Raw genomic sequence first — 24,049 nt, 5'->3', positions numbered from 1 at the left:
ACCTTGCTTCATTCAAGACCACAAAGATTAGTCCTGGGAAAATAATCTTCTTTTCTCCTGCTGGTAAGAGCACATCACCCCTTAATCAAATCCTGCCACTGTGTGATACCACCCTTGCTACTGAGAACCTCCAAAGAATAGGTCATTTATATTTAGGTGCTTAAGTACAGACTCAAATGGCCAAAATTACAGAACCTACTTTGTAACAACCAGGGTCAGCTTTCAATGACCAAAATAATTTTAAAATTGCTTTTTGCTATTTATACTTCGCTACTTTGTGCACATTTTCTTCCAGCACTGGATTATGAGCAATCGATCGTGTACACTTCGCTCAGGGCTTTCAGTGTTGCTGTGTTTGGGTCTGTAGATAATACAGAGGAATGTTCTCTTGCTAATAACTCCGCAGACTGAGATTTTTATTTTATTTGTTTCAACGGCATAACCCTAAGAAGGCCAAAACAACAACACTGTAAAAGTGAAGTGTTCTGCCCAAGGATACGGCTAGCAGAAAACACACAGAGAATGGGCAGATTTAAGGTAACATATCAACTTGCTAAATATCTAAAAATCAACAAAAAGGTGAAACTTCCAACAGGTGTAATTTCCCAGCAGGATTACAAGAAGGACAGATTTCATTCTGCCATCCTGCACTACATAGTACAGTTTCTGTGCATTTACAAAGTCCCCTTAAAAGAAATGAACCAAGAAATTTGACCTAGAGAGATATGGTAATTTCATCTTCACTCAGACACAAACCATAGAGTTTTATACTGAAACAAACCATTTAGGCATGCACACACACACTCACTTGTCAGTTCGCTATGTGTGCTGACTAAATAAATATACATACACAACTTCAAAGCAAACACATTGACAATCCTACGGCAGGAAAAGGAGCAACAGACTCCTTGATGTCCAAACTCTTCTTTCCACAGTGACTTAATTATCCCAGCCTGTTGGCAGAGTTAGCTGATATTTATCATCCCTTCTTCTCTCCTTTCTCCCTGTTTCTGCCTCACCGACACCTCCACTGCTTCTTTCAAAAATCCCGTTCACTCTCACCCATCACTTCTCCACAACCATTGGGTCATGTCTTTTCTTCTCGGCTTTCTCAGAGTTTCAATTTTCTGCCCTCTTATGTACATAAAGTACTCCATGTTTTGTAGCTTGGAGTTTGTATTTATTAATATCTACACTCACAAAATTCCTCCACCCATAAAGTCATGCTGTGCTACTTGGAAATAACCTCTCCAAAAGTTTCACATTTAAAAAGATTCCAGTCTGAACACACATATTCTGCCTCTTCCCTTCAGTAATTAACAAATGCTAAGGAGAAGAAAAGAAGAAAAAATAAAAATAAGTTTGCTGTTCTTTGGAACTATCCCCAAAGAGACCCCTTGACACACTGGTACCTATTCCTATGGATGAAATTCACCTCAGTTACTCCTGGTCTGTTCAGTGTGCTACCCAAAAACTTTGGTAGTACTGCTAGAGCCAAAAAAAGCCTTAATTTTTTCTTAGATACACCACAGCTTTGAATATTCAAATTAATACTTAGAATTCAGTAGTTATTTCAGCTTGCAATAGCAGTGATACCGGTCCTCATTCCTCTTTTTGTTTCCCCAAACTCATAGTATCATAGTATCATAGTATTGTGCGAGTTGGAAGGGACCTTAGAGATCATCGAGTCCAACTCCCGGGATTCGAGCCCTCTGTGTAGCAGAGCGGCACTTCTACCCCCTGCTCCACAGGGGGGGATTCGAACCCGGGCCCCCTGGTGTTGCAAACGGGAATTCTACCGCTGCGCCACCGGAGGCACACGAACTCCCTGAATTACAATGCAGCAGTACCGCTCTATCACTAGTTAAGCTATGTAGACAAACAGAAAGGCTGCGTGCAAGGGATCAACCACAGGAGGAGTCTACACAGTGCAGTGTATCTTTCCTGTAAACATCTGGAACCAGAAAAAGCATAACTTATTGGTAAAGGAGTTTCCATGGCATCCTTAACATGCAATAGAAGTGCAGTGGTGATCAAAACAATGCAGCAGCAGAAGTTACTCATTTCTAGGTTATCCACACAGCCAGTGTTGGCATTGTGTGACTGCTACCTATTGCTCACGCATCTCTACTTAAAGGAGGCATTTCAAGCAGCATCAACACCCATCCCTCCAAAGATGACAGTAAGTTATTTTTAATTGTTGATGCCTACAAACATTCCATATATATGTTGTCCCTGCTACCCAGATACTATCCCTGCCTTCGCACAGGTTGTACGAAGATGGTTACTGAATATCCAAGGAATTATTTTCACACGTTGGCACTTTTGAAAGCTCATGGATTATTTACTGGAAAATACACAGAGCTTTCAGTCCAAAGATACATTCGTGCCTTTCTAGCTTTAATTAAGTTTTGAAACCTTACTTTGAGGTTAGTTATTTATATTTTGGATTGAAAATTCAAGGTGTGGGGGTAAAATAATTTACTCTAAATCGTATCAAAAATCAGTGCTGGTGTGTACTAACATCTTACAGTCCAGAGTTCTCTTTAGCAATGCTTCTTTAACCAAAGGCACAGGCAGGTTACACGGATCCACATTCCTAGGCAGAAGTGTGAAATGCAATTTACACCTTTTCTGTGTGAGCGCCTAGAGATGGTGATGCCTGAGAAATACGACTCAAAAAAACAATGCAAAACGATCAGTACACCTCTTTGATAAAAGGTTTCTTCTTTCATAAAATGTTCTTAGTGAAACTTGAAGGGTCTGAAAGAATAAAATCATTGTTCACCTTTCGGCTTCCATCACTGCATTGTTCTGAAGGAGGCAATGGATCTCATTTCACTCTCAGAAAACGTAAAACCCAAGAAACATTTCTATTAGAGTAAACACTGATAAACAATACAGAGAATTTGCCTCTAATCCGCTGTGTTTAGGAGGCAAAGGATTTTTGATCTTACTCTGCTCTGCTGAAATTCCACAACGGGAACAGAATTTGGTGGAATTTCACGTCTCTGGTGGTTGACTGTGGAGAAGCAATACATATAACATCAAAAATCAGAGCTACACCTCTGAAATTCTCCAAGGGGAAAATAATCTTTCTGTCTTTTATACTCTACAGCAAACTTTTACATTAACAAGTTTAACAGACAATAAAGTAAGTGCCATGTGGTAGAACATACCGTAATCAGAATTCATCAAAACGTTAGATAACGTTAAAAAGATCCAACAGAAGCATACAAAAATCCAGTGCTGCTCTGCAGACTGTACTCAGCAGCCAGAGGTGGAAAATAACATGGGGGCTGCATCACCATCCCACAGCTGGTGCAGGACTGTTCCAACTCCAAGCATATCCTTAAGTACAATGCCTCAAACTGCAGGACTTCTTTCAACACAACCCTTGGCAAATGACACCTATAATCTCACAAGTGTGTGAGATTACACAGAGCAAGTGTGTGAGAAACAAACTCCTCCCATCCAGCTGAGCTAACAACCTTGTCTGAGCCTTTCACAACAACCAAACCCATGTCAGACCGGGTCATTCTCTGAAGATTGGACTTGTTCAAAACACAGTGTGTCAAATCAGCAAAACTTAAGCAGAAAAGGTGGAGGAAATGCCCAGTAGAAAGTGTGAGCAGGCACACTGACACTGCAGCTCTGCACTAAATAAGGAACCTGACTTCCTGGTCAAATGTTGGCATGAGGAACTGTTGGAGTAGCGAGGGAAAATGAATATTTACTGAAAGAGAACTTTTCAAAGCTCGAAGGTGGTATTCTGTTGGGACAGTTTGGTTTCTCTGCCTCACCTGTCATCGAATGGCACGCGCATTTATGTCAGCCTCTCTTCCCTGAGACATCTCATGTAGCACAGAAGAAATTACTATAGGCAAGAGATACCGAATTTCTGCTAATATCTGTCAGCTTTAGCTTCTTTCTGCCAATTCTTCTTCCAGGACAGCATTTAGCAGAACACTTTATCTCAGGCTACAAGCACTGAAAACAGGAAATTGCTGATGATGTGTAATTGATGGGACATCAGAAATTGCCAGAAGCAAATACTATCTGCAAAATGCGTAACTTTCTTCACTTCAACACTCTTATTCCAGGCATCAATTTGATGCAGTCTCCCTTACACGTTCTATTTCACTATTTAAGAGAATGTTTTTCAGAACTCACAGATTCCACAATCTGCAGCCCTAACAAACTGCACATTGAGGATGCATCCAACCCAGCAGTCTGCTCCATGCTCAAAATTATTGAGCATGGAGGGAAAAGTGTATTTTGACAATCCTACCACACTCACACCTTAAGTAAAAGCACTTAGTAAAATTAATCTAATCTAATGCCACCCAACCATTTTGGTGACAGTGGGACTGGTTAATAACAGCGCTGCTTATTCAGACTGGCAGTGAAATACTTTTGTGCTCAGAAATGGAATAAAAATTCACAATCCCCAAACCCTGAAATTCCCTAAAACAAACAAAACTTACTGCTAAATCCAAATAAAAGGAGCAGGGAGAAACTATCTATCAGAACAGTAAGTTCTCTCTCCAATTTCATTTCTTCACTTTAGTGACATAATACTGAAAAAGCAGAAGTTAAGAAACAGAATCTGCATTAACAGAAGTTGAGGATGCCATTCCCCTCAAACTGAATGGAATGGAAAGTTTCAACCCAATGAAAAAGCTTTTCCAATTTTTGCTTTGTTACAGAATTGTCAGCAGAAACAGCTTTATGAAACACTTCACTCTCTATGATTTATCATTTTTCTGATATAAAAAGTAAGGCTGGAAGCTGCCTCATCAGCTACAGCAAGTAATTTGTCCACAAGCTTACAAACAGAACAACAGCAGTTCACAAATTTCACATACAATAAAAATGCACCGAGAAGACAACATGTTCTATTTGATCCTATTCGCAGGATTTCTGTTTGTTCTTAAGACAATTTTATACTCTTTTTTCCTTCATTTCTGTAAATATATATATTCCACATATTCAATCTCCTTGCATTTGCTTATAAACTGAATTTCATTGAGATACATTTTTATTAGTATAGAAGCAGACTTTTCTCAAGAATTTCTTCTTATCCCGCTGAATTTAAGATGTACTGAACGTATTTAAGCTGGGTTACAGATGCTTTGAGACAAGAAAGGTTTCCAAAACAGGGAGGTGTCGATCTCACCCTTGAAAAATGTCTTTAAACCATTTAAAAAGTGCCCAGCAAAACTCCGTTCTCCTATCTTCCCAAAAATCCTTAGCAGAGCATTTCAGCCTCCAATAAGGAACCAACTCTAAAAACATTGTCATGAATTATCCTGAAGGCTGTCACTTTCCAGCTAATCTAGATGAATAGAAACAAACTGAAAGATAAATGTTGGGAGCTGAGGGCGCTCTCTTGGAGTTTCCTGCTTTCCTCCCAGACTCTATCTGCAAGCAGCTTACAGCTGTAAGTATTACAGTATTAAATTGCAGCTTGGTCAACATGCTTGCATTGGTATGCGATTCCCACATCATACAACAACATGCAAAGGACTACTCCCGAATTCAAGGCTATGTCTATGATAGATGAGTCAGGAGCTACTCACATTAAGTATAACACTTTGACCTGGTGTGTTTCACCAGCACTACTACCAACAGTAGGTTATGCACAACTACTTTTTCATACAAATTGAGCAAACTGTTTCAAGTTCACAACAATCCCCCTGATCAAAAAAGTACTGCTACTTAAAATGCTCACAGTGACTTGAACCTCTGGTAGCCCAAAAGCACTGCAGAACCACTGAACGCTATGTCCAGTCTCTGCATGGCAAAACACAGTTTGGCAAGACTAAACAGCATGCCAGGATGATACCACCTTGGAGCTGAGGACAGCATGCTGCTGGAAGTGCCAGCTGGTAGCACTTACATCCAAGTCACTGCTAAGAAGTGAAGCACTGAACATCTCAACAGTCATACAAAATAACACCAGGGCTTCTCTCATCGAGTAGCTGCAGCTTCCAGACAGAGCTTCATTACTTGTTTGCTGTCTTTGCCCCTGGCCTCCCTGAGAGTCAGATTCCCATCAGAGCACAAAGGCCCAGCCACTGGGCACAACTTGCCCACAAGGAACCAGCCAAAACTGAGTCCCCTCCAGGTAAAAATACCTGGAGGTAAATGCAAGTCACATATCCTGGCATAAATATTCATGTTCCACTACTAATGAAATCTGAAGTATTCATAACCTGTGATAGCTGCTACTAAAGGAGGCAGGTGTTCCTGTTTTGTGTTTTGTTGTTTTTTGTTTTTTTTTTTTAATTATTATTATTTTTTTATCTTATTTTTTTTAAACATAATCAAATAATACAAAACTTGATGAAATGCAAGGACTTCCATAAACTGAAACAAACAATAATCATTAAAAACATGTTCCTACCTGCCCCCTCTTAGTGTATCACACTATCTTCAATGCTGTATTCTTGGTGCCAGCTAGACTGTTTTTCAATGGAGTCCTGCACAACGCTGGCTACTTGTGACTTCTGTCTTTATTTACAATCTCCAGTTATTTAGTTTGTAAAAGTATGGTAAGGTGTTAATATTTTAGAGACTGTTTAGAAATGTCTGATGTCCGTGTCACCACAATCCAGGAATGAAAGCTGCCAACCCGGACAGGTTAGAAAGCCAACATTACTTTGTCAACAACCCAGTATTAACTGCAACACAAACAATCACTTTCATAAGTCTATAAAGCAAAACTTCCACAAACCAACAAAAAAATCCAAATAGCAACATTTTACTCTCTTATTTTGCAGTCTTTTTTTTTTTTTTTGCATGAAAATGAAAGCATGGTGTGATTGAAGCAAACGCTGAGCAATGCTTGTGCCAGCTCACACACCATTTCATGATTTCGTATAAAACCAAAAGCTGATTTTAACATTCCTGTCTGGCTGTCAGCAGTCTTTGAGATGTTCATAAAGAATTTTAAATGGCCACTTAAAACCTGAAGTTAATTAATCAGTCTGTTACAGGGAAGGCCTAGTATACCCTGGATTTTCTAATGCCACCATGATGGGATTCCTTTCTGACAGATCACATTAAAAGAATAAATTTTAATATGACTTTGAGTGATGGCTGCATCTAACTTTACCCCCAAGACACTTTTAGCACCCACACCAACCAGAGAAGTGCAAGTTTTTATCCTGTTGGGAAGGCAGCTTTGAACACTTGTGGTCAAACTGTAAAGCAATGTCCCTCCCTCTTCAAATCCCTTGCAGGCAAGCTAGTTTTCAAAGCAGGGGGCATTCTGCAGCCCTGATGACTCGAGCACATGCCTGATAGTACAGTCTGATACAACAAACAGGAACCCAAATCTTCAAGACACCAAACACTGTCACCATGCTTACCACACTGATAGTTCACAGGCTGATTTACAGAGTATTGTAGTCACTAGCTGAGCAGAGAATGAATTGTGATCTTCCAAATGATGCTCAGGATCGCTATGAAATCTTTACAGCCTACTTGCCTTTTATTTGAAGACTATTTTTAAATGTGATGTTTTCATGTAATTGTTTCTTCATGCATGCTAGTAATTAATTTAAGTTGCCTAAGATGTTCCTAAATGGTAGGTAAGGTAAACCTCGGTGCAATTCATAGGGTGGGCTGATTTACCGTCTCAAGGATGCGTTCACACACAAATATTTTGCTGCAATTTGAAAGACCTCTGAGGTTATGATCAATGCTCCTAACCTTTTCTTCTGACTTCAGCAAATTTCATCTGATATTTGAAAGGATTCCTGAGCATCTGAGTAGATCCCCATGTCTTTACATCTGCCATAAAGCCACAGAAGAAGGCCTTGATACTTCATGACATCAAGGAGGCAGCAACAGCAATGAAGGAGCCACTTTCCTGCTTTCACCTCTGTCTCACTTTTGACATTGTGACACTGACACAAGAGCCCACTGGGGAGGGGACTGGGAGGTGAGATATGCCAAGTTACAAAAGGTTACACTTTTCTTCCTCAGAATGACCTCCACAAACCTCCAAATGTGTTTTCTCCATCCATTTCTGGGCACAGTGCTGTATTTCTTCCTCCGTCTCTCACACACTCACTCTTTCACTCCTTTTTATCCTGTTTTATATGCCAAATTCTGGTACCCATTTTTTGCCCACAGCTCTGACTTACTTAAATTTCTGATCCTCAAAAGATCGCTCATTTCATTCCCTGTTAACCTCACAAATATCCTCCTCTCCTTGGTAAAATCTTTCCTTTTTCCTACTCACACATGGGGCTGGAATTGATTGCCCTTTTACAGCCCACAGCTCCTGAAAGCTTTGAGGGAGAGGAGGGCAGGGACCACCCTCTCTGGCACGGACAGGCTCTTGGTACATCACAGAGTCTCTCCACAGGAGCTTCTCAACAGATATTTCTCTGGCAGGGTCACAAAGCAGGCTGACAATAGCTTTCCTCGGTTGTGCAGGGGATGCTTTGATGGTAATTGACTCTTCCCCAGGCAGAATATCAGAGTACAAACCAAGGCTTCCCCCGGAATGTGGATTTGGTTGCATGAGCTAGAACAATAGTGAGGCTAGACAGGCTTTATAATGGCTTCTATTTTAACTTCTGCCTTGATTCTTTAGAGCTGGCTGTCACTTGGCATTACTACCGTGCTTGCTGACCAGAGATACGTTTGTTTTCTTATATTCCCTGCTTTTGTGAAGTGATATTCTCCATGGATTCCTCTAATACCTCTACTGAAAGCTCTCTGGGACAGGATGATCCTTGAGCACAGAACCATGAGCACAGTCCAGGACAGCAGTGGCCAGAGCATCTTCAAGGCTTTGCTAATATACAGAATCAAACCATTAGGTCTTGTCCCAGAACAAGTACGATTCTATTGGCAGAAAATCCGACCTTTCCTCCCTCCCTGGAGCCTGCCTACTGCCTTGAAGCAGGTAGTGCAGAACAGCAAAATGGGCAGGAAGTGTGCAAGGAAGGAGCTGAAACGGTGCCCAAGTGAATGGGAAGTATCCAGATGGCTGTGGTAACTCACACGATGGGAGTCAAATCAAAACAAAACGAAAACAAAACCATATGCCATGTACCCTTCACTCCCTTGCTTTCTTTCTCTCTCTGCCTTCCTGGCTGTTGCCCCAGGTCTTTCCATCAGTATGGATAATAGCATGTTACTAAATTATGTGTACGTCATGAATAACAATAACCCCTCTTTTACATTAGAGATCATGGATTACTATTATTCATGTAACAATGAATGTAATACGAAGCACAAAATTATAATCATGTAAGGGTCAAGGAAGTGTAAGGGTCTACAAGAGTAGTATTTCTTCATTAAATCCTTCTTTGTATCTGGTACACTGTATACTTATAGAAGAGAATATTAACTTTACATGTCTATGTTGCTATAGGCTATAGAAATATCTACTCACAACCTGCTTGTATCTCAGAGGGAGTATTCAAAAGCATCATGGCAGTGGCAGCATCAATGTCAGGATCTGGAAAAATCAATCAATAAATACATTATTTACAACTGGGCTAATCTTTTTGCCCCCGTTGCTAAACTGTAGGTTCAATCGAATTTCTTCAGTGAGATGATATAACAGCTCATTATTCAGATGGCTCTTTGATCCCACGTTGTGTTCACCCCCAAACTTGCATAGAATCTCCACACTGCCACTAATCAGAGCGCAGTGAGGAATGTCAACAAACCACCCACGTGTGTGCACGGTACCACATGTTAAGCCTTGGTTAGCCTCACAAATTTCCTATTTAATTCTGTGAAGAGCATTTAGATTTCATTACAAAGGATCTGTGAAAGCAGGTGCAACATCACAACTTGGAATCAACACACTGAGATGAGCAAACAGGACGGTGGGAAAGCATATGGAAACACCTACACCTGAGCATGTAGAGAAGATGACGCTTGGTCTTTTTGATTTGTCAGAAAGGATTTCAGCCATGTTTGAGAAACGACTGGGAATAAAACTACATTCTAGGGAAAAGCGAAGGCAGCACTTCATCGAAACACCAACTTACTTGCATCCTCATCCACCGTCACTTTAATACAAGCAAAAATCATCAGCTGGCTGCTGTTGTTGTTAAATTGGTTTCTGAATCCATCACCAACAATCAGTTGACAGATGGTAAGTTATAGAGATAGAACAAAATATGATCCTTTTATAACTATGTTCACTTGCTCCACACACAGCAGCACGGCTGCTATGGAAATGCAGGTAACTATGACAACAGTAAACAACCCAAGAACGGCCACTGAATAAGCTGAAAAGAACATCTGCCCCAGCAAAGCGTCCCAGCTGCCCCGGGGCGCAACTCGCTAATCGCGCCGTGATGCCGTGTGACAGAGAAAGCCGCCTGTGCCATGTCCGAGTAAATGAAGTGTGCAATTGAAGCAGACATAAAAACGCACACCCTTGCCGACTGCTGCCTCTGTGCCACTAAACAGAATTACTAATGAGTACGGGTTTGTTGTTTTTATTTTATTTTTCTCAGCTTGTCAGTGTTTATACTAAATTACATACCAAAAAATTCAATTTACCGCTAATAGCTCCATGGCACTTTATTTTGGCTATTATGTCAGAACATTAGTTTTCACTGTTACAAAAAATGTGTATTTTGTGTATCTATATATTTCAAAGCTATTTCTAGAAGAGTAGTGTGATGAGGAGTAAAGCCCTGAGAGTTATTAACAATACAAACACCACAGGCAAGGTTTTAACCATTAAGAATATGAGGGCATTTTTTATTAGCTTAAGTATGTACTATTTTTCCAGGAAAATGCAGATGGAAATACCGTTGTAATACAACTACTCTATTATTTAATTGCTAAAGCAGTAAACATCAACAACGTGGTAAGTGCAGAACCAAAGTCAGAGTAGCAGAAGAATAAATCAGTATAAAAGGTGCCCACATACTGAAAAGCAGGTGCTTGTCAGAGTCCTGGGCAAGACGAGCATATTCTTTTCCAAAAGCCACCAGCAGACTTCTCATAAAAGCAGCTTTACCAACTTATGTCCATTTTCAATCCTGAAGACAGATTGAAAGCAGTACTCCTGCTGCAAGCATCCATGCTGAAAATGCCACTCTCAAGCAATGTGTCAACTTCCTGAGCATGCCATTTTGCAGCACTGGGTTCAGACACCACACCGACCACACAGCAAGAGTTTCCCCTTAGTCAAAGTGAAGAAGGATAATCTACCTAAATTAAAAAGGGGGTAAGAAAAAAGGAAAAGCAAAGAAGCCGAAGAAAGTAAAGCCAAACTAAACCAGAATTCTTCCACCTCTTATATACCATAAAATCAGAAGATTGTTAGAAGTTGTACCTATTGTATCATAATTTGTATAGCCCACTTCAGCATCTGCTTACAGGCTGTTCCTACATTGCATTTTCTTCTTTTACTTTAAACAAAGTCCCACTACTGGATAACTCTGTAGCACAGTATTTTTGCTGTTAAAAGAATAGACGGACACAACCAGAAAAGAACACATTTCCTATTGTCTTTGTTTGTTTGGGTAACAAGCTCAGAGTTCTGATATAAAAGAATCACAGAATGATGCAACCAGTTTATCTTGACAGGTGTATTCTTAGCATTCAGACCACTGATGGCACCACCGTGGTTTTGCAATGACTTCATGACGCTAATATAAGCTGTTTACAACACTCCATTGCATCCACAGCAGCTGTTTTCCAAAGCACAACCATGACTCAAGCACATCCACACCTGCCATGGTGCCTGGCTCTGTTTATATGGGTATGCTCTTGAGGAAAGCAGACAGCTATTTCATAAAGCCTCTCAGAGGCTTTAAGTAAGGGGGGCTTGAGAAACATACTGCGTAGGCACTAGCAGGATGAAAGACAACACGGTTTGGGCCACCTTTCTTCAGACAAAGGGAAAGAAGGGACTGGTTACACAGGAGGCCTCAGCCAGATCAGAGAACGAACATGTTATGTTTGCTCAAGGAAGAAACCTGTGCAGTACCTGTGAGGCACCAGCTGAAGACAAGGGCTGCAGCCAAAGGCAAGGACTGTGACTGAAGACAACGGCCGAGGCCAGACACAGCACCACACAGCAACAGACCAAACAAAGTGGTGCAGAAGTAGTGCCTGAGGGTACAACAGGGGGCCAGATCAATATTATCCTGGGTTATGCTTGTAATTTGGAGGTGCAGTTCTGAGAAGGGTATCAAGAAGAGTGGAGTCATAATCAGGAGTAGCAGCACAGAAGGAAGGTGAAAGTATTTCCTCAACCTGTGGTTTCCAGCTCTGACTCCTGCTTCCCATCGGTGCCGCCATGATGATGATCCCTTCCTAGCAGATGGGGTCTTTATGAAGTCTCTTCCACACAGATTCTTCCAGCCAGGCCAGACCTTGTGTGGCAACCTGACCGGCACGGTAACAAGCATTTCTCCCACCAACCTGCCCCCATTTCTGAAGCTTGTGGATTTCAAAGCTGAATCTCTACCCCCACCTGAAGTGTTTGTGATCATCGCTACGGCTTTTGAAGCTATTAACAGTGGGTGGTTAGTGAAAAATGATTGCAGGAACATCTTTCCCTAGGAAACCAGGTTAAAAATAACTACATTCAAAGTTTTGGAGCTAAGAAATTTAAATAAATATTTTAATGGATGCACTTCGGCTTCTTTTTGCTAATTAAAATAAGTGGAGAGTTGACTCAGTACACAAACTGTGCTTCCATTTTTTTGCTAGAAGAAAATAGAAGGGGCCCAACTTTCCCATTGAAACAGGAAAGAAAGGAACAAAGAAGAGCAAAGATTGGGGATATTTGATGAAAAAGGAAGAGTCAAAGTCTTAAGCTTCTCACATCAGACTGACTAAAAGACAGTGACAAAAAATTGCCAGCAGCCACATCCTCCCTAACAGATAACAGCTGTCTACTTACTCAGCACTTCACGCTGCAACCTGAGGTTTAACTGCTTGGTCCCCTACTCACCAAATGCCATTGACAGACTATCGGAAAGGACCTGGAAGAAACCTTAAGCATTTATGTGAACTCATGAAGCATGAAAGCAAACATCCCCAAGCCAACATGGTGTAGGAACTCCAATACCACTGTATTATCTCCATCAGCAGTGGGAGCTTAGTACTATTTTTGCTCGCAGTGTTTTCAAAGACAAAACTTCCTTTGAGGAAGACAACATCAAAAAAAAAGGTAACTCACCAGCCTCATAGCAAGTCTGTTTGCTGCATTTTAGATTCAAAGCCCTATTCAGCAAAGTGTTGAAAAGTGAACACCAAACTTGTAAACAGCATGCAGTTCTTCTACTGAGGAACCAAGCTAAAATTTATTACTTTGTAAAATCATGATTAAGTGTATACTGTCAAGATGTGTTTTGAGCCAAATTTCATTCTACCTATTACCTAAAAAGATTAGAATTTATTCTGGATAGACACGTAAAGTGGCAAACAAGCAGGCATGAGATATTTTGGCATGGGCGACACAAGCATTCAGCGACACACAGGATAGCCCTTGGGTAACAGACTGTTTACACTAGAATTGGCAAAAAGTAATTAAGAACAAATAGGGTACCTGAGAAAGCTGGACGTGACAGCTAACCATTTATGTTTGTGATCTCTGGTTTGAGCTTATTTTACAGAGAGAGGAAGTGTTTTATAATAATGATTTCCATTATTATTTCAAACTTTTATCTGATTTCATCGAATCCTTCAAATCCAGCCCTTTCCAATTAAGCCATAACAAATATTAGAGCAACACAGCCCCTCCTGATTTTGCTACAGGGTATTTACTTCTACAGCTACACTACATGGTTTTAAAGAAAACAGTAATTTAGGCAATTCAAACCAACCATGGCCTGAATTTTCATGCACAGATGCCTACAGAGAAGCACTTAAGATGCATTTTTAGGTACTACTAAAATGTTACTGCCAACTGACGTAAAAAATGCCATTAGTAAACAAACTGCACCATCTGTACACCACAACCATGGCCACGCTATCTCATCAGGAAGGAATTTACAAGATCTTCTTTTAATTTAAAGTTACTACATCTAAACCAGAACTATTTTTGTATAGAATTTTACTTTACCACTCACTGTTCTAGCTTTCAACCCCATCTGCTTCTACACTAGCATCCTCTGCTGTCATTCTCCATTCAAATCCACTACTCTAGCTGGGATGCACAATACTTACTGCCACTCTATTCAGAAGATAAAAGTCTTGTTTATTCCTTTTCTATGGGTTCAGCCTCTATATTTCCTGCCTCAACTCTTAGCAAAGCCCACTCCTGTATCTTTTTTAATGGTCTGATTCCTTGATATTTTCAGTTTTCACCTGCAGGAAAATGTTGCAAAAGCAGTGCTGCCTCCCACCTTTTACCTTCAGGCTGATTAAACTGCAGGAGAGCAAATATCAGCTTGTCTCTATTTAACTTTTCTGTTAATAGACGCTCTATTCCTTTTCTAGATGGTTAACCTTGGTATGAGTGAGTCTAGGTCAAAGACTATTAGGGTGAAGGCTTTTTTATATTTGTTTTTTTCTTTTGCCTAATGACAAAGTAAGAATATAATTACTTAAACAAAACTGCAATGTGCAAGAAAGAAAGAAGATACCTGAACTGTAAACACTGTAACTTGGTAAAACTCCTTGGTGCAGGATGTCACCGAGTCCACTTCTGAAATATTTAAATAAGGTTGAGTAAAGCTCTTAAAACAACCAGAGTACTTGTAGCAGCGTACTGTAAACCAACAGAAACCAGAACCAAGACCTTGGGAAGAAACATGGGATTATATTCGTATAATATTATACTCACATATCAGCACACAAAAAGACCAAAAAGAGGAATTCTGAAGGCTTACTATAGAGGTCAGGAGGAAGTTACTTCACAAGTAATACAAAACAGGCATAGTGGTGCTCCACTCCTTTGAAAGGATCTAATATGAGACACAGAAGAAGGAAGCTACAGGTCTAAATGAGCCATTATTTTTTCCTCTTTTTAAGTTCATTTCTGGCACTGCCAAGTACTGCACAAAGGAATCTGAGAAAACAGATAAAGTCAGATTTTAAACGATACAGAGCATCTGAAACAAAACCCTTCTTCCTGCTCCTCTGTTTCATTAAATTTTTATCATCACAGATGTAGACACACAATTTCCGTTTTCTAACAATATCATTTTATCAGCCAAAAAGCTGTGTAAACAAACAGTTATGACACATGTTCTTGTTAAAAAGTATTAGTTTTAATAAAAAGAAGGGTAGAAGAAAGAGTTAAGGTCTTACACATGCCCAAACTCACAGAAAGGTTCATCTATCACTAGGAAAGCTGTATGAAACCAAAACATACCATCATAACTTTTCACCTCAGCAGTAAAGATTAAGATCAATTAACTGTTAAAAGAAAGAGTAACAATGATACATATTTTACCAGTGCAAGATAAAAATCTTGCAGAGACAGATGACTAAAGAGGTATCAGATATACATCTTCTATATAAAAACGGCACATAGCAATACATTCTCTGCTCAAAAACAGGGGAGGTGCTTGCTTTGTTTTTATTTAATTTTAAAAGAACTCTTCTGTTTGTTATGCATTACTGCCAGCTTCTTTTTCACTGTTTCTAAGGACGTGAAAGTAAAATTTACCCTTTGCAAAGGCAACAGTAACGTCTTATGTGACTACATCCAACCTGTGAAGCTTGTGGTACTGAACAGAAAGGATCAGATGGAGAAAGCAGTAGCCATGAGCCTAGCACAGCAGAGGGAAGGGAAACAAGGGAAACAACTTGCTGATCCATCGTGTACTTACCTAATTTGTGAACAGGAATTTTAACCATCTTCTTAACTGACTGCTGCAACCTCAGTTTCTACACTGAATTGTGAGGGCTTTAACTCCTCGCAGCCATGCAGTTTGCACACACGTATTTTTCATCAAAGGAGACACACACACTCCCAGTTATACAGATACATATGATCTCTAACTGGGACACCAGTGTCACCAATGCTCAAGCTTTCATAAGGTTCCTGCTGCTAACAATGATTTTTCCTTCCAGTAAAGCTGGAGGACAGATGGCAGAAAGAAGCCCTCTATAAAACTCAGGCCATTTGAGACCAAATAAACTATACCTCATTATGCCAGACAAGTATTTCTTTTAAGCATCCATTTCCCTCTCATGCTATTTCAAAATACAATTGTGTCCATCTCAGACCAGCCACAGGCCTTGAGAACTGCACATGCCTTCAAGCCCAGCAAGCACCAAGTATGCTGACAGGAAAAGAATCGCCACTTCTTGCACAGCTTGAATGACCCTTGGGGAAATGCTTGCATTTCCCCCTTCCTTCAGCCAACAGCAGGAAAAGATGGCTGCTATGAACTTCACTGCAGGGCATGTCTTCAGGAAGGCTTCACCCCAGCAACCCATCTGCTGGAATCAATGACAGCAAAACGCATGGTATGACAGCAGAAATTTGGGAAAGGCAGATAAAAAATTCTGCATGGGATTCAGGTTTCAGTGAGCAAAATGTCACATAAACATGAAAATACTGAGAAAGGCATTCCAGTGATCTGAAAGGGAAAAAAAAAAAGCTACTAATAATGAGGAAAGGAATCAGGCATATGACACTGTTAAGGAGAGGGCTGGATATATTATATCTAGAAAGCCAATGCACTAAAAGCAACAAGAAAAAGGTGAACAAAAAAACCAACAGCTAAAATAGCTGTGTGCTAATAAAGCAGGCAGACTGACATAATAAAAGAGGATCTCCAGGTACTATTGTCATTACAGGGAAATTCACAAACAGAGGTGAATAGCAATTACTACAGAAACAGGTGTCAAAAGGTCTGTGCTTTTCAAGGAAAGGAAAAGCAGTTTTTATATGGTAGGATACTGTCACACAGTAATGAAATAGCAGACTTCAGAAATAAAGAAAAGAGAAGAAAATGGAAAATGTTTGGATTAAAATCATGCTGTGAAAAGATGGTCAAAGAAGTACTCTAAGACAGTGACACTGCATCTGCTCTTGAGCTCTTGCACTAGATGTAGATGTGGATAGAGCTCTGCATCATTAAAGAAATGGGAATTATGTCAAGACAAGAGACTAACTCTGCAGTGTGGAGTAGAGAACAAATGTTATTAGCAATGGAAAGGCCAGTTATTCCTGGATGTGACAGCTGACAAGTTCCTTTATCCACGCTGCTGAATGAACAAGAATAGATTCTTTTCTGCTCTTTTTTCTTAGGTAATGAGGACAACTTTGGAACAAGGGGCCACAAATTGATTCCACTTAGAAAGTGGGAAGAATAACAGCAAGCCTAATTTTGCTTTAGATCTATGATTTCAAAAGACAAAGTTTTGATGAACAGAACGGTTTCTCTGGAAACTCTGTTAAGACACAGTGGCTGAGGAATCCCAAACTTCACCATGAAGGAGATCTGCAATTTCTGTAGGTCAGTGGGCAAAGACCCAAACCTGTATGCTGAGAAAAGCTGGAAAGATTCACTTATTCATTCAAAAGAAAAAGCCAGACAGCTGAGAGACTTGGAAACCTACTTCAGAGAGTAAACGGAGAGCCCAGCTCTCCACCTACACAAACACAAGGAACTACTGGGATGATGTCTGACATTCCCAAGACCAGACCTTGCACTTACTTAATGACAAAGCCAACTTGAAAAATGCTGACCAGCAAAGCTCTGAACACACATCATTCAGGCCTATTAGCATCCAGCACATGATAGGCTCCATGCTGCTGAACTGCAGTGGGATCACAGAATGGCCTGGGTTGAAAAGGACCACAATGATCATCTAGTTTCAACCCCCCTGCTATGTGCCAACCACCAGACCACGCTGCCCAGAGCCACATCCAGCCTGGCCTTGAATGCATCCAGGGATGGAGCATCCACAACTTCCTTGGGCAACCTTTGCCAGTGCGTCACCACCCTCTGAGTGAAAAACATCCTCCTAATATCTAAACCTCCCCTATCCACCCTTGTAAACAGTCATACCCCCTCTTGTTTATATGCTTCCTTTCTTCAAATACTGGAAGGCCACAATGAGCTCTCCCTGGAGCCTTCTCTTCTCCAAGGAATGCCTGAACCTAGATGGCCATCTGCACCTGAAGGACAGCAGTGACAACTAGAGCCTCACATCTGAAAGACAACATGATCTCTCCAGTTTGCAGTGGTGATACAAGCTCAGAGCTATCATATACAGCCAGTCTAAGCTCTGTGGCAGGTGCCTTAGGCATCTAAGCATGACATCTGGTACACTGAAGACGAGTAGGCCTCTGGCAACTTCCAGTCACAGCACCTCAACTGTGACATGATGAAGGAAAGCCAGTGAGCAAGCTGTGTGAGATCTGGCTTGCAGACAATCTCACCTCTCCCACTGTGCCCTTATTTCTGCAAATAAACTTCTGCTCAGACTCTTGCCTTCTCTCTCCTGCTTTCCTCTGTAGGGCAGCGGAGCAGGCACAGGTAAGGTAGAAGGTGCCGCCAGCAGCACCAGCCTTGTACGCAGGGAATGTGGGGTATCAGGTGAGGCTCAATGCCCTGCAGCTTATCTAAGACTGTGCAGAGGGGCTTCTTTGAGAATCCAGGAAAGGTGAAGAAAGTTTGCTGCAAGCCCAGGAGCTCCCTCCCAAGTATACGCTGCATAGTCTTGGATTACAAAGTGTGGATGTAGCAGAGCAGCCAGAACTGCCACCAGGAGTATGTTTTTAAAAAGCCCATAAGGACAAACACAACCAAAAAGCAGGTACAGAAGGTGGGTATGCAGTCTGCCTGGGCTCAGCTCCACACTACACAGTCATGAACCCAGCACAGGCTTGCCCTCTAACTCTAGATTACATCTCTTGTTTCCAGGGAGAAAGAGAGGATAAACAGAGGTTAGTTAGTGTTAATTCTTGAGAAGCATCACACCATAGAGAACGGATCACCTTCTGTTTGTAGAATAATGTTCAGGACAAACATACTATAAATAAAGCAAATAAAAGCCAGTACCATTCTCTCCTTCCACAGATTATGGCCAATGAGCAGCCACTAGTGTGAATCAATCAATAAACAAGCACACCAAATTACTAGTTTTAGAAAATAATTATTAAACACATGGGAAACGCTGCTGGGGTAACTCTTTCTCCCTTGTGAATCTTCTGCAGTGTATTCCCATTAAAGACCAACAGGACTAGACACGAGCTTACTTAAGCACTGAGGCAGATTAAAGCCTATTTTCCTTTAGAGCATTTGCCAATCAATATTTCGCATTGCTGTCGGTCAGCCCCAGTCCGTACACGCAGATGCTGAAGACCTGCAGAGGTCCCTGCGTGATGCCGTGTGCTCAGCAGGCAGCAATGTTCAGCATGGCTACCACAGGCTGCCCTTCTGTTCTTCAGAAGCAAATGAGTGGAAGGGGAAGGCAGTCCCTGAAGCAACGCCATCCTCCAAAAGAACTGCTTTCACTCTTCCTGCAATGCTTGTTCTTCTACAGCTCTTCACTTGGCAATAAAGAAAATATTAGAAGATCAGGAATCTAATGCTTAGGATATCCCAATGTGTTCAAATGGAGAGCAATCCAAGTGGGCTAAGGGAAGAAACGCAGACCAATATGAAGACAATGCAGAAAGCAATGCAATTTCTGAAGAATTATCATGAAACATGAAAACAAAGATATGCTTTCAAGATCTTGACATTCCCGCTGTTGCAATTTGATGTAACATAATCAGCAAATTAGTATTAACTACTAACTCCAACAATTAACATTCTGAGACCGTATCATCCTTTTTTTTTTTTTTTTTTTAAAGCTCCTATTGAAAGCAACATTGAACATAGGTTGGTTGAACACTGAAGAGACTTTAAGACTGAAATTAGTTGGCCTTAGGCAAGGGCTTTAACTTATCTTAAATAGCATACACCATAATAGGATTTAAAACAACTGTAACATATTTTGTTTAGACTAATCACCACTGCTTAGTTTTTAGGGTTTTTTGTTTCTTCAGCACTTCATAGAAGAGATTTTGTTGAAGATGCATTTAAAACCTGAAAAAACTTCTTGAATCCAGTTATCAGTCATCTCATACCTCCCAGAAAACAACTTGCAAATGCTAAGATCTTGTACCATTTGTGCTTGATGTGCTTGGAGTATGTAAGTTATATATCGGCTTTGATGGATTTTTTCTTTTTACTTAAACATTTCAAAACCAAAGAAGACATGAAATGTCACGAACCAAATTGTGGTGGGAGCAGAATTCACTTGAATCACCAGACAGAGACCAAAGGCACGGCCTTGCAGTTAAGTCTCATTTTATAGACCGCAAGGATATTTCCAACAGGCCAAACTGCTATCAAACTCCTTTCTAGCCAAAAGAAACAATATTCTGTTTATTATTACTAATAATAAATAACAATAAATAAGGAAATATTTTATTATGTTATTACCCATTACCTTTTTAATTAAAAACAAAAGAGAGGCACAGGAGCCTACTTCTGCCAGCCTCTCATTTGCTCTGAATGGTGCTGCTCAAACTCTCTTCTGAACTGCCGCTGCCTGACAGGCAAAGTTGGAAGATGAGCAATGGGCAGAAAACCAGAAGTCCTTCCAAACTCAAAAATCTTCAACTGAAATGCATATAGTAACTACTTCACAAAATGGGGAATAGTGAATGGGGAACTGCACCGACCGTGCACACTGTCTTTACCTGGAAGAAATTGCTGGATGTTTAAAAAAACACTGGAACGAAGCTTTAACCAGATAGTAGTGAGAACTGTGGCTGTAATCCAGGAAGGCGCTCAGATGTGTACACAAGCCAAGAAGGAGCAGTCCCCATGGAAGAGGACTGCAGTACCAGCATCCTGCAGGGCTGAACCTGGGACTGAAACAGCTGGACAGCTTAACTACAGCTCAGGATAGTTTTGTAAAGTATTAGTGCTTCATTAACAAGAATCACAAGTGTGTTTTGTACCACTCTCATGAGAATACAGCAAGGCTAGAGAGGAAACAGCCAATTAAATCATCTTAGGTCTCGTTTCCTCTGTAGCTGTACCGCGTGGTTCTGACCCAAGTTGGAGGGATAGTGGATGCTCCAGCATGGCGGGTGAAATGATGAGAGCTGCTACAAAGAAAGAGCCAGCTTACTGTTAGCAAATAAACGACTTCAGCCATGAATTTCTGTAACACCACACAGTACAGCACACAAGTACTTCTCATTAGAGTCCTTAATGTACGTACAGGTAAACAGCTCACACTAACATTGACACAACAGATTCACTAGCATGATCTGTGTGTTTGTGAGAGCAAAGCACCATCTGTCTGAACAACAAATCCTACTGAAGTTTGGTGAGAATATTGATTACATCACAAGAAAACTGAGATAACAGCCATCTTTTCACCACCCTTATCTCTGTCTCTCTTAACACCAACCAACCTGCACTCTCAAAGGAAAGTGGAATGGACTAGCAACCACTCTAGGAAACCCTTTTGACTCTTCCACAACCAGAAGATGGAAATTTTCCATGTATCTCAGTGTCTCATAGGCGACTGCCCTCCCAACTACCAACCGTCCTGTTTCTCCTCTTTCTGTGTCCAGTAGGGGGTAGGAAAATCCCAAAGTAGATGACAGACCTCACAAAAGAGAAAATTCAAAATGAAAAAAGCTTCTATTTAGTTTTCACTGTAACTCCATCCATTGCAAGCAAATATCTGTCTTGCATATGCTCAAGAATAGAACTGAATATCGTATGGGGATTCTCTTCTCTTCCTTCCACTAGCACAGACCCGATGCCTGGTTTAAAAGCCATCATTCATAAATCTACTGCAATAGTTCACCTGGTACAAGAAAGATGCACTGAAGGGATGCGTTATAGTCCTTGTAGAGCCTTAGTTACAAAAAGCCATTAATATCCTCACATTGGTAATAAAATAATGAAATGTTTTATGGAAAACTGTCAGTGAAATTCTAGTAGAATTAGAGACCTGGTAGCTATAGGACTCTACAGCATAAGAAACCAAGTGCCAGATCTTACCAAGTGCTGGTGTTATACCAGAAAACAGTATGATGCCTTAAGATGGCTGGAGAGAAGTTGTACTTCTCCTTTGTTTCAGGAGACCAGTCGGTGTCAGATTAAACAGTGCCATCGCTGGACCTGATGTCAGCTGGAAGGGCCTCCCTTCACAGGGATGCAGCTCAGCAGCTGCCTTCATTTCAATTTCAGGGCATAATATTAGGAGAAATATCCAAAATTTGTTTTCATGCCATTATTGGATATTTTATCGGACATATGGTAATGCATTTACAATGTTACAAAGAGTTAATCTATAAAGTTAGTTACAGAAGTGGGAACACTTCCCTTCCAACTCCTTTTTATCAGCCAGCAACATCAAATCTCATCTGGCCCTAGAGCATGATAATGTAACACAGCTTGCTGAGGCTTTTTAATGATATGACTGCTTTGAGATTGCTAGAAAGGATGCTGATGAGTATTAACTATGATGTGTGTCATTTTGTATCTCAGGATAATCCTACAGTCCTAGCATTACAATAGCAGAGTGCCTCTAAAGAATTTAAACACAGAAATTCTCTCTTTTCTTTCCGAACTTTCAGGTTAAGTATTTCAAGGCTATATGGGTACATCAAAACCAAATCAAATCAAAACAAAAACAAGATGCACCTAAATGGTACTGGAAAAATGCGGAAAAGGTGGAAAAAGAATTTTGTAGCAAAGCCCCTGGTAACGCTGTGGTTGAGCTTTTATGGCCCTCAAAGTTAAGGCGACAACTAAATGTAATAGCTGAAGGAGGTCACAGCTTTCCAGGGGCAGAACTGCAGGAAACCTCTAGGAAGGCTGTGATCAGGCTTTCCAGGCTGGAAAGCTAAGCAGAAACAGGCACTAGAAGCTCTATTTATGAAAGCATGACATTTTCTTTAAAATCAGCAGAAGGGTTCTGTGGTAGTAGCAAATCTTTAGATGTACTGGCAAACCATGTAAGGGTTTATATTCCAGACCAGGAGAGAGGATGCAAGTCCACTATCACAGATGGATGGCAGCAGATACCTCTTGCTGGCACAGACAAATGGGCAAAGCAGCAGGTCTGCCGCAGAATGGATGCTGCTGTGTGCCTGCTCTGCCCTCTCTACCACCCGCCTTTGTCACCTACCCACAGAAACCTGAATTTCTTGGGACTATCCAAAGGACTGGAAGCCACACTGGCCAGTGCCATCACCCCCAGGGGAAGCAATGCACAGGCCTTACATGGCTGCAGTGCTACCTGCTGACCCTGCACGGACAGTCTTCCCTAATTTGGCACTTTTTCACCTGTTCTTGGCATACAACATTTCATCTTGCTCTATGAATCCAACTAGGGAAGAGCAGCTGACTGTAATCACTTCTGAATTTCATAGGCAGGCAAAACGATTTTCCCTTTAGATATCCTGAATCTATCGACAGCTCCCTCGATAGTGACTTTCCCCTCTTCACCCAGCAGCATACAAGTGAGAACAAGATGCTAGTCAAAAGCTTGCATAATTCTTAAAGTATCATTCCTCCCCAGTTTTCCTGTTACTCTGTCACCCATCAGTCCCCCAGCACTTTTTCCTTCTCTGGCACAGTGCTCACTGTCATGGCAGCACAATTCCTCACTACCACACCTGTGCTCCAGTCACAGCCCTCTCCTGCTCCCCAAAGGCAGGGACTGGAGGCCAGGCCTACGAGGTGATGTCCCAGCAAGCCCAGGATGGAGCTGAGGTGGGGTTAGAAACCAGCTCCTCTCAGACAACGAGAGCCCAACTGAAATCCAATGCTGCAATAAGTAGGTCAGCTTGTTCCTATAAAAGCAATGGGTTTAACACTGACCGTGCCTGCCAGCGGGAGGAGGAAACCACTGTGGTTTCCCTGTTCCCTGTGTTTAGCCCCTTCAGCACCGTAGCCCTCCTCCTCCTCCTCTTGTTTCTGCCCAGCTCAGCGAACCCTGGCCGTGTGACTCTTGCGCAGGGCTGCATGTGAGAGCTGCAGCTCCCTCCAAGAAAACAAACACCATCGCTAGGCAATTGGCATGGCGTTGGTAGCAACAAACAAAACGCAGTGCA

The 24,049-nt window shown here is 41.2% G+C and overlaps 1 protein-coding gene across 7 annotated transcripts in view; it reads right to left on the bottom strand.

Annotated features, from left to right (window-relative positions):
* Window positions 1-24,049, bottom strand: part of FOXN3 (forkhead box N3) — a 210,225-nt gene that overhangs the window by 18,479 nt on the left and 167,697 nt on the right. For 4 of the 7 annotated variants that reach the window (XM_072338318.1, XM_072338317.1, XM_072338320.1 and 1 more), the window contains one exon: window positions 9,419-9,484. The exons of 2 other annotated variants lie outside the window; for them this stretch is intronic. In XM_072338318.1, coding sequence (XP_072194419.1) covers window positions 9,419-9,484 — 66 coding nt within the window. The remainder of the gene's footprint in view (window positions 1-9,418; window positions 9,485-24,049) is intronic. One more of the 7 variants, XM_072338321.1, reaches the window with a different exon arrangement.

The sequence above is a fragment of the Excalfactoria chinensis genome, chromosome 5 (genome assembly GCF_039878825.1).
Source record: "Excalfactoria chinensis isolate bCotChi1 chromosome 5, bCotChi1.hap2, whole genome shotgun sequence".
Taxonomy (NCBI): Eukaryota; Metazoa; Chordata; class Aves; order Galliformes; family Phasianidae; genus Excalfactoria; species Excalfactoria chinensis.
Note: the sequence above shows the minus strand (reverse complement) of the source record. Positions and strands in the feature narration are given on the sequence as shown.